The 12,232-nt window shown below is 38.2% G+C and overlaps 1 protein-coding gene across 1 annotated transcript in view; it reads left to right on the top strand.

Annotated features, from left to right (window-relative positions):
* Positions 1 to 12,232, top strand: part of LOC138805447 (endogenous retrovirus group K member 21 Env polyprotein-like) — a 91,691-nt gene that overhangs the window by 54,002 nt on the left and 25,457 nt on the right. Inside the window, exon 5 of the mRNA XM_069990255.1 lies at positions 284 to 399. Within this exon, the coding sequence (XP_069846356.1) occupies positions 284 to 399 (116 nt within the window). The remainder of the gene's footprint in view (positions 1 to 283; positions 400 to 12,232) is intronic.

Here is a 12,232-nt window from a genome sequence, read left to right as displayed (position 1 = left end):
TGGCATTGCGTCTTAGAGGTAGAGGGCTCACCTAGCACACAGGAAAGCATGGGTTCGATTGCTAAGTCCTGCATACACAGAAAAGGCTGGAAGTGGCACTGTGGCTCAGCTGAAAGAGCACACCTCTGGAGACAAAGAAAGTCAGGGACAGTATCGGGGCCCTGAGGTCAGGCCCCAGGGCTGTCACCATAAAGCAGTTCTCCCAGGGACCTTGGTGACAGGTGGATGGCTATGCCCTGAAGCTCTTAGTAGATTCATCCGTGCTTTGTGTCTCTTTTGACAGAGGTGAACTGGACACTCCTGCCCTGTGCACCCCTGACCCAGTTTTCAGCAAGGCTCCCCAGGTCTTCCACCAGGACATGGAGCAGTTGGCCCCGGAAGTCCTCAGGTATCGCTTTGGTGGGGCATGGGGACATAGGGCAGGCCCCAGAACTTCTAGTGGGTCTGATCTGCCCTGGAAGACCAGGCAATCCGGGGGAGGCAGATGGGAGCTTAGAGGGGATTAGTGATGTGGAGTGGGCACTTTAATCCCCATGGCCACACCCAGATTCTAGCCTCCCTTTGCTGTCTCTGAGGGAGGTAGAGGGGTGTCTAGGTGGTATCTTCTAGAGGAGGACTAGGTGGAAATTCTGAAGGACTAGACACCTTAAGCCATGAGCCGCTGGCTCATACCTGTCATCCCACATCTGTCATCCTGGCCACTCAGGAGTCTGAAATGCAGTGGATCTCATTTCCCAGCCCTGGCAAGAAAGTCCCTCAAGCGCCTCATCTCCAATCTCCAACTGGAAGTGGCACTGTGGCTCAAGTGGCAGAACACTGGCCTTTAGGAAAATTAGACATCAGTTACAGTACCCAAGCCCTGAGTTCAAGGCTTTCAACCAAAAAAAACAAAAACAAAAACAAAAACAAAAAACCAAACAAGAAATAAAGATACCCCTTCCTTGCTTGCAAGAGATAGTGAAGTATTGGGGTGGTTGAGGTTGTGAGACCAGATGCTGGCCTCACAGTAGAGACATTTCTAATAACTCCCCAGGTTTACCCCTGTGTGAAGCCATAGCAGGGTGGGTGGTGTCTTACCAAGATCTCCAGAGGTCGTGGCCTGTGGCAGGCAGGGAGTGGGTGAATGGGAGCAGGGGTGGGATGGTAGTGTCAATTATATGCTCTCCATTCATGGAAGAAGTTTTTGGATGCTGGTGACCAATTCTGAAGTGTAGGGTTACATTTGGTTTGTGTCTTGATGAGTTGGGTTTTCCCTTGGTATAAGAAGGTGGCTGCTGAGGAGGCTACAATGCTTGATAAGAAATGTACTCCTTATCTTGCCCATGTAATTGTAACCCCTCTTCATAGTATTTTCACAATAAAAAAAGAAAGAAAGAAAAGAGCTGAAAAAAAAAAGAAGTTGGGTGTAGCCAGGCGCTGCCAGTGGCTCATAACTGTCATCCTAGTTACTCAGGAGGCTGAGATCTGAGGATCACGGTTCAAAGCCAGCTTGGTCAGGAAAGTCTGTGAGACTTTATCCCCTATGAACTACCAGAAAATTGGATGTGGTGCTGTGGCACCAGTAGTAGAGCGCACACCTTCATCTGAAGAGCTGAGGGCCTTCTGGCAGGCCCAAAGTTCAAACCCCATAACCTACAACCAAACAAAAGGTAGCTGAATTTTCTGCATAACAATGTGTACAGTAGAAATGCCATGATGTGTTGTGAACCATTGCAGACATGTGAGAGGCTCTGACTTTTGTCTGCAGTTGGTCTGATGATGATAGTGACATCATCTCTGTGGTGGAATATTCAGGGTGCTCAGGGACTGCTGAGGCTTTGGGCTACCACTGTGTGTGTCTGTGTGTTCATGTGTCTTTTGTCTGTGTGTGTCTTTGTCTGTGTGTTTGGATGTAGAAGACCTGGGCCTTGAACTCAGGGACTAGGTGAAGTTCCTATGCTTCTGTGCTCAAAGCTAGTGCTCTAACACTTGAGCTGCAGCTCCATTTCTGGCTATTTGGTGGTTCATTGGAGATAAGAGCATCACAGACATTTCTGTGCTGGCTGGCTTTGACCTCAGCCTTCTGAATAGCTAGGATGACAGGTGTGAGACACCAGTGCCATATTTGTGTGTGTGTGTGTGTGTGTGTGTGTGTGTGTGTGTGTGTGTGTGTGTGTGTGTGTGTGTGTCCATCATCTTTCTCTGTCCCCTTCCTGGGTGCCTGTCTGCCTCTTTCTGACCTCGGATGGTGCCCCTCCTCCACACCGACTTTGTCTTTATCCTCTTATCAGGGTCTACAATGAATCCTAAATTGCCAGAGACCTGAGTTCAAGCTTTCCTTTGGGGCCCAAGTCCAGCTGTCCAAATCTTTGGCCTCCTGCAAGGGATTCTGGGTCAACCGGGCTAGCTGCAATAAAGTCTTGCCTGTCTATGGGTGGGGAACTCAGACATGGGATGTCCTGCCCTTTTCCTCAGCTAGACCCCTGGTTGCATGTCCCTCTCAGCAGGCTGGCAGTGGAGTGGAGGAAGGACGTTTCAGTTTCTTCCAACCTGTTCTTCAAACCTGGTTTGATATAATGGTTTAACAGCGTATCTTTTCGATTTCTATTCCCAGCAGCAACATGCAAGGCGGACAAGAGGCCTTTAGTTTGGGAATTGGTATCTGCCACTCTGGTATTATTCCACATATAAGCACTGTGCAGGGGTGTCAGCCATTCAGAGTTATTGCATGAATATCTGCCTTGAGCTAGCAACTCATGGACAATGTCTAAATGTCCACTCTAGGCTTCCATATGAAGAGGGGTATACTCATCCTCATCCCTAGTATTCATCTGGGTGGCCTATTTGGAAAGTAGTCTTCAAACCATAGTAAGCAGATTAATTTCGGCATCCCAAAGAAGAAATTTGCTTGGATCCTACTCCATTTTTTTTCTTTAAATTGATACCATTCCTCACTTTTTCATCTTGTTCCTTGTCTGAACATGAGAACCCTTGGTGTCTTCATGTGCAGCTTATTCTAGGAATGAGAAAATAGGAAACAATGCCTTCTTTGTAAATGATTTGGGAAGTATCATGTTATAGTGTAAGAGAACTCACTATTCAAGATATGGGCTTTAAGAGCTTTCTAGTAGCTTTCTAATGTTGGTATCCAACATTAGAAAAAATGTATAATGCAATAGTAAATAGAAGTCCTTGGTATGACTACCTAAATTCTTGTTTTTTTAAAGACACTTGTTTTCATCTAAAAATAGGCCTGTCTATTGCCTTCAAGTGATTTTGATGATTGAAGATGCTTAATGAGAAGTCAAAATGTATTAGTATTCCTTTACTATCAATTAAATTTCACTTTTTCTTCTTGGAAAATATAATGATCAAAGCAATAGTTCAGAATCAGCAAGCAATAGTTCAGAATCATGCTTCAAGTGCAAGTGAATCACCAGTAAGTAATCCTTGATTCCATTTTCCACAAAGTTTTATCACAGATACAATCTGCCTGCCTTCTGTAGCTGCTTTCCTAGCCGGGACCTATTCCTTCATTGTACAGGAAAAGTGTGATTGAACTGATTTCAGTCAGATCTGTTAGTAGAATTATCAAGTATTTAGATTCTTTTTTAAAATTAGTTGTGGGCCTGAACTCTGGGCCTGGGCACTGTCCTTTAGCTCTTCAAATCAAGGCAAGCGCTCTACAACTTGAGCCACAGAACCACTTCTGGATTTTTCTGTTTATGTGATGCTGTTCTGGGAAATGGCAGAGCAGAAAGTGAAATGATGCAACTAAAAATATAAAAGCAAAATAAATTAGGATAATTATGGAGCAACCATATTGTCTGTCTATGAGAACCATGAAAGAGAAAGAGGAAAACAGATACAGATGTGAAATGACATAGCTAGCCACAAAATCCATGCTTCTAATCAATTTACAGAGCAAACAATTTTTTTTATTTTTTAAAAGAGATGGAAATAGAATTTATGTATTTACTTGACATTAGTAAATATATTTTTAGTCGCCTACGTAAAGAGACATAGCTTTGACCAAATTACAGACAAGACTCTTAATCCTTGGGCTGGGAAGGTGGCTCAGTGGTAGAGTGCTTGTCTTGCAGCTTACTACAGTGTGGAGAGTACTTTCCAAAAGGGCCACCTATATGAATACTAGGGATGAGGATGAGTATACCCCTCTTCATCGCGAAGCCTAGAGTGGACACCTAGACATTGCCCATGAGTTGGTATCTCAAGGCAGATATTCATGCAATAACTGTGAATGACTGGACACCGCTGCACAGTGCTTATATGAGGAACATATTGCAACAGCACACACACACACACACACACACACACACACACACACACACACACACACATACACACACAACATCAGATTTTTTCTTAAGTATTTTTTGTATATGGTCTTAAGAAGAAATTTACATTACTAACTTGAATTTCTGACAGGACAATATCATCACTGTACATCTTGCTTCTATGCTCTCAGTTTTAAATTACTATCTAAGTATGTGCATTACATATGTGCAGGAAAAATTAAGAGCCACACGGGTGGCTCAGGTCTTTAATCCTACCTAATCAGAAAGACGAAATCTGATGACTGTACTTTGAAACCAGACAAAAATGTTCATTAGATTCTGGTTTGAAAGTAACCAGCAAAAGCTAGAAATGGAGCTGTAGTATAAGCAGTAAAATGCTAGCATTGAGAAAACAAAAACAAAAACATAACAAATTCTGGGACAGAGCCAGGCCTTGAGTTCAAGTTCCAGTATTGGCACCAAACTAATGAATGATGAATGAATGAATGAACTAAAAATAAATTAAGTGGTCACATGTGGAGAGATAGGTAAAATGTAACAACCGTGGTGACTGGATTATGTATTATTTTGTAATAAGTCAAATTATCATTTTTCCTAATCACTTATATTTTAATTGAACTTTTATGTACAATAAACCCTGAATTTGGCATTCATGTATATGTGTGTGTACATGTGCGCACATGTGTGTGTTTGTGTGTGTGTGTGCGGTTGCAATGTTGCTTGCCAATGTGGACAGTGAGGCTGAAAAGAGCTATGTTGCAATATTGTTATTTATCAGTGTTCCGTCCTGTCATTTCAGTGGAACCAGCCTTCTGTACATTTTATTTGTAAAATAATAACATCATCATATTTACACCATTAAGTTAGATAAAAGAGATCACTTTCAGCTCTTAGTATATGCTAGGAAAGAAGATACACATATAATTAGGTAGTAAGTTATTGCTGTAAGATGACTGTCGGTACAAAATATGTATTTGACCTCTTAAATTGGATATACTTTTAAGATATACTCATAGAGTAATTTTGACCAACTTGACCAAACAGGTATTATATCTCCAGTTATTCCTGTGAAACTCAAGGTGGATAAACTCTTTCCGGATTTCTGTTGAAAATAACTTTCTTTGTAAGATTGAATCTATTCACACTAAGATAATAAACCCCGTATATTTTAGGTTTGAATATCCCATCATATTTACTGAAAATCAGTATTGTGGATATGTTTGTTAGATATACATTGCAAAAACAAAAAAAAGCATGTGTCACCTCCAGATTGTGTGCATTTGAAGTTGTATTATACATACAAAGGTTTCTTCATTAATAGTACTTTTGTGGGAGTAACTATCACAACTTTAACAAATAAGGCTTTTTGAATATCCTTTCCAATATAAATAACATCCCAGAGCGAGTCTTGCAATTTCTGAAAACCCTTTAAATATTTTAGTGTTATTTCAGTTCATTGACTACACAGCTAAAGACATTTCTGAAATAAACGTTGTTAAAATCTGAAAATGTAAGTGGGTATATAGGCTTTTTATGCATCATTTTATGAAAAGCCAGTTTTTATGAAAATAAAAGATATAGAATAAAAGAATGGAAGTGAATTCGGTGAGCTAATTATTAGTATAAATTTATTTTCTATTAGCAAAGTCCTTTGAATGTATATGATGAAGTTAAATTATGTCCTTCGTGACACTATGCTTCAGTTATTTTCAGAATCTTTGTAGTTATAAGAATGAATTTGTAGTATAAATAAATGTCTTTGAAAATGATTAGGATTAATCTTGTGTTTTGTTTCCTACTCCCAAGAAAATGAATTATTTTCAAGTGTTAACAGTTTACAATTGAATCTTCAGTATCATAAGAAATTTTGAACAAATATAGTAGTATTGATATCTTTTTTTCGGGGGTGGGGGAGTCTGGTAGTGGGGCCTGAACTCTGGGCCTGGGCGCTGTCCCTCAGCTCTTCAGTTCAAGGCTAGCGGTCTTCCACTTGAGCCACAGTACCACTTGCGGGTTTTTTCTTTTTGCTTATGTGGTGCTGAGGAATCGAACACAGGGCTTCATTCATGCAAGGCAAGCGCTCTACAAATGAGCCACCTTCCCAGCCCTTAATGTCTTTTTAAACCAATTGTATTCACAAGTTGGAGAAGCTTTAATTCATGCTTAGGCCTTCTTGTCTATGATTTTTTATCCTCTCATTCCTTACATTAATAATAGGTCAGACTGCATTTTTGGGTACATGAAAGGTAAATTATTTATCTGGGGTCAAAGGTGATTTTTATATCAGTGTTGCTTCAATAGCATTTTAAAGTAGTACCTTTGTCTCAAAATGTTGGGTATAAAAAGCAATCAAAATCCTTCTAATGGTAAACAACTTAGTTGAGCTACAATGTGGAAATGATTGGTCCATTAGACCTGCAGTCTGTTTCCATCAGGAATTGGGGAGGTCATTCTTTCAGTAAGATAGTGTTAAACAGAGTTAGGCTCCCCAGGCAGTGCAGTGTTGAGTGAAGGGATAGAATATGATTTCTGCTATTTTGACCTAGAAATCAAGAATATTATACTTTAGCAGTTCCTTTCACCAGGGAGGTATGCATTGATTCTGAACTTCGAGTTTTCATATTACAGTTCCCTATTTTCTAACAAAGATAAACTTAAATATTATGAGTGTACACAATAATTCTGGGAATTTTTCCTAGAATTTTAGTCATAAAATAGAATGAGGTTAATTGATACAGTCAGGGATGGACCTCAGGCTAACACTTACAATGTGTGCAATGTTGTACTAGTAATTACAACTCTGAAGACTTCAATATCATCATCTGAGAATTAAAAATGTAAGTAGTTCCACTTTATGAAATTATTCTGAGGATTAAATTAGATACCATAGGTAAAGTACTTGGAAAAATAATCAATTAGCATTTGGCACATTCTACCTGTTATATTATCATGTGGTGAATTCTAACATTTTTACTGTGATTTTTATTGTGTCTCTTTTTGATGTGCAATGTCATGTATTGATATTCATAGCATTGATCATTTTTCTGTCACTATGAGGAAAATACCTGGAAAGAAATTTTCTGAGAAGGAAACTATTTTATTGACTTATGGTTTAAGAGAAAACAGTTTAAGATCAGATGTCTCCATTGTTTTTAATTCTATTTTTATTATCTTAACGAGTTGAACAAGGGAATTTCCACTCAATAAATCATGATTTAAGTGTAATGGATCTTTATATAACTTTTCCCTACACTTTTTTTTCTTTTTTATTTTATTTTATTTTTTTGTGAACATACTGTACAGAGGAGTTACAATTACATGGGCAAGATAATGAGTACATTTCTTATTAAGCATTGCAGCCTCCTCCTTTGTTTACCCTTCACATCCATTCCCAGCCTCCCCCTGCCCCCTCATCCAATACTCTCCCCCACCAAAGTTGATTGAAATTAATAGCAATTATCCATTTTGTTAAAGTAGAGATGGTTTTCCCAAACTGATTCTCACAATTCATCTTCCATTCAACAAGTAGTAACGTGTAACAATTCCCTTTGTTTTGCTCCTTATTAAAAGTGTTTCCATTTTATTTTATTTTTTTAAATTTAATTTTATTTTATTTGTGAAAATAATGTACAGAGGAGTTACAATTACATGGGCAGGATAATGCATACATTTCTTACCAAGCATTGCAGCCTCCTCCTTTGTTTACCTTTCACATCCCTTCCCAGCCTCCCACCTCCCCCCATCCCAATCCTTCTCCTTTCCCCCCCTGCCCCCCCCCGACGTTGTAAAGCTCATTTTGGACATGACAACTTGTACTTCTCATTGTTGCAACAGGTCCACCTGTATCCTTAAACTACTGGTTTTTCCCCATCTCCTCCACCAGTTATACTGACATCAAATATAGTGAAAGCAGGGGTTATACTGTGGGGGAGGGACATACAAAGCAACAAAGAGATAATCTTATAAATGCGTTAAAAACACATGCATGAAAGAAAAAAAACATTAAAATACACATCTAAGGGTTCATTTTCCTGACATCACATTATCTGACCTTTTCCACTTGACTCATACATATACTAGATATTACAAATAAGGGAAACCATGGGACCTATGTTTCTTTGGGCCTGGCTTCCTTCACTTAATATAATTTTTTCCAAATTTTTCCATTTCCTAACAAATGGGGCAATGTCATTCTTTCTTATGGAGGCATAGAATTCCATTGTATATATATACCACATTTTCTTGATCCATTCATCTACTGAGGGGCATCTGGGTTGGTTCCATATCTTAGCTATGGTAAATAATGCTGCAATAAACATAGTTGTGCTGGTAGCTTTAGTGTTACCTCAGGACCAATGGAATAGAATTGAAAACCCAGAAATGAACCTACATACCTATAGCCATCTAATCTTCGATAAGGGAATTAAAACAATAGAATGTAAGAAAGACAACCTCTTCAGTAAATGGTGCTGGCAAAATTGGTTAACTACATGTAGAAAACTAAAGCTAGATCCTTATATATCACCCTGCACCAGAATCAACTCCAAATGGATCAAAGACCTTGAACTCAAAGCAGACACTCTGAAAACATTACAGGATGGAATAGGAGAAACCCTAGGTCTCCTTGGCTCAGGTCGAAATTTTCTGAATAGAGACCCGGAAGCACAACAAATCAAAGAAAGGTTGGACAAATGGGATTGCATCAAGTTGCAGAGCTTCTGCATGGCAAATGACATAGCTAGCAAGATCAATAGAAAGCCCACGGATTGGGAGAAGATCTTTACTAGCCATACAACGGACAAGGGTCTCATATCTAAAGTATACTTGGAACTGAAAAAATTAAACCCCCAACAACAAATCCTCAAAGAAACAACTGCCCAATAAATAAGTGGGCTAAAGACTTAAAGAGAAACTTCTCTGAAGAAGAAAGAAGGATGGCCAATAGACACATGAAGAAATGGTCAACATCCCTAGCCATAAAAGAAATGCAAATCAAAACAACATTGGGATATCACCTCACTCCAGTTAAAACGGCAAAAATCAAGAACTCTAACAACAACAGATGCTGGAGGAGATGTGGTTGTTGGTGGGAATGTAAACTTGTTCAACCACTTTGGAAAGCAGTATGGAGGTTCCTCAAAAGACTTCACATAGAGCTCCCCTATGACCCAGCAATCCCACTTTTCGGCATTTATCCAAATGTTTACAAACAAGACCACACTAAAGCTTCCATTTTATTTTATAATGAAGGATGATTTCATAAATCTACTGTAGATGCAAAAATATGTCAATATATTTCTAACTGTATGCATTGATCTATACATACACATATATTACACAAGTTACAATGATAATTTATAACTTCTGTAACTATACAATTTACTGAATTATTAAAAACATGGACGGCTCATGCCTGGAATCCTGGTTACTCAGGAGGATAAGATCTGACGATCATGGTTTGAAGCCATCCTGGGCAGGAAAGTCCATGAGCCTCTTATCTCCAAACCAACAGAAAATCAGAATTGGAACTGTGGCTCAAAGTATTAGAGTAGTAACCTTGAGAGAAAAAGCTCAAGGACATCACCCAGGCTCTTAGTTCAAGAACTACAATCTACCCAAAAAAATCTAATTTACACCTCTGTAAGTAGAGTATTTCCATCACCCAAATGTACATCCATGCTCATTTGCAAGGTAACTCTGTTTTGTCTCAAGTACCACTAAATATTATCACTAGAGTAGCATTGGAACGTGGGTTCATTCTATCTCTCTAATGGATTTTTCTCCACTCAAATACTCAAGTATTACAATTGTTCTAATTATTTAAATCTAGCTTTTTTTTTTACCCCTAATAGTAGAGTTTGATTGAGTGTTTTGTGCCCCTTAAATGGATGTTCTTACCACTTTGTCATGCCCCCTGCCCTAAGTTATCCTGATTATTTTTCAGGTAGAAACTAGCTTCCTACTTGTGTATGAACTTGGTCTCAGTGCACTTGATGTTATTCTTCCTGGAATTTAGAATAACAGGTGCATTGCATTGTGTACAGTACTTTCTGCTCAGTCTGGGCTTTAGCCACTATCCTCCCAACAGTGCACTTCCATGTAGTCACGAATTTCATAAGCTTGTCATAGCTGATTTTTAAAAAATCTTTCATTTCCTGCAGGTTCTTGAGTACTGAATTAATTTTTGTTGTCTTGTGTTGTTTTGTTTCATTTGAATCTATGTGTTGAGTTGTTCCTCACTTTTCCTTTTGTTTCTTTCCCTCAAGTTCTTACTTAAAGTGCTAAGAAACCAATTATTCTTTTTCAAGATAGTCAGGGGGAACATTATTTATTCCAAAGCAATTTCAGTATCTATGAATGGTATACACATGCTAAGCACAGACTTTGGCATACACAGAGAGATCATGAAATATATGAAGAAAATAAAACTACAGATGAATGCCAGGAGGAGAATAAGCTATTATTAATTGTTTGACAGAGGTTTCTCTTTTAGTGAAAGAAATATATAGCTTGAAGCAGGATTTCAAAAAAATCATATTGCTAGGAGGAACCTAAACAATCATCTAATATTATAGACTTGAGAGTGATGAATTGACTTCCTGAATAATTTACTTTTGGGACAAATAAAAGCAGGATTCCAAAAAGAGAGTAGATTTTAGAGAAACATGATGAATTTTATGTAAATAGGTCCTTAGCTGATTTTGTTAATTTGTGAACTAATACAGGGAAATAAAGTACAGCAAGGTAAAAAAAATAACTTCACATTGAAATATTCATTTATGTTTGTATATGTGTGCATGCATATACGAGTACGCACACGAACATGTGCATATGCTCATGCATGCATTCATCATTCTTGAGGCTTGATAGTCCCTGGGAACTATTCCTCACCTTCTGTGCCCAAGGATAGTGGTCTACTACTTCAGCCACTGCTACAATCCTGTTGTGTGTTTTTTTTTTTTTTAGATAATCGCTTGTATTTTCATGATTGAACAGTGGTCTTCAGATCTCAGACTCCCGAGTAGCTAGCTAAGCTTATTCAGCCTCTGAGTAGCTAGTTAAAATTCTACCTATCCTCTGTGCTTCACTGCACTTTTATTCTTTTCCTGAGGTATTCACAAGCCTAAGTCATACATATATATATATATATATATATATATATATATATATATATATGTCTACTTGCTTTAAAAATATTCTTACTGCTTGGCACCAGGGTATCACATGTGTACTATTAACTACTTAGGAGGCTTGAGGACAGAACCCAGGCCAAAATTTAGTGGACTTATTTCTCAATCTATAGCTGGGTGAATTGGATCATTTCCACCATCCTGCACTATCTAGTAACTAAGATTGGAAGGACTGAGGATCCAGGCCAGTCAAGGTAGCAAGCTAGAAAAGTTGGTGTGCAACTCTGATGCCACTGATGATGGGAAGGCTAAAAGGACAGAGCAGGTGCATGTTCTTGTGGAAAGGGAACCACTATCCTAAAATTAACCACAGATATGATGCCAGCCTGCAAGAACAATATACCCCAAGTTGAAATCTCCACATTTTCCACAACCAAAATAAGTATATATATTAACATCCAAAACCTTAATAAATCTGTTCTTTGTTCTAATATTAGCTTTGTCTGATTATCATATGATGTGACAGAATAATTTCTTCATTAAACTTATGATAATTTAAAAAGACCTAGAAAATTCTTTCTCACTTATTAAGTGCAAATGAATAGCAAGTTGCCTCATTTCTTAAATATTTGACTACCACTCTAAATTCGTCATATGATTATTATTAATAGTAATATATTCTGATTTATTACTTTACTTTGTAACAGTTTTTAAACTTTTTGCTTTTCTGCTGAAGTTGAAGCATTTAAATAGTATCATCAAAGTATATTCCTTGGATATTTAGGGGAGTTTTTTACAATGTTT

This window comes from Dipodomys merriami, unplaced genomic scaffold, assembly GCF_024711535.1.
Source record: "Dipodomys merriami isolate MVZ:Mamm:240054 unplaced genomic scaffold, mDipMer1.0.p SCAF_393, whole genome shotgun sequence".
Classification (NCBI taxonomy): Eukaryota; Metazoa; Chordata; class Mammalia; order Rodentia; family Heteromyidae; genus Dipodomys; species Dipodomys merriami.
This window is presented reverse-complemented; position numbering and strand designations above follow the sequence as displayed.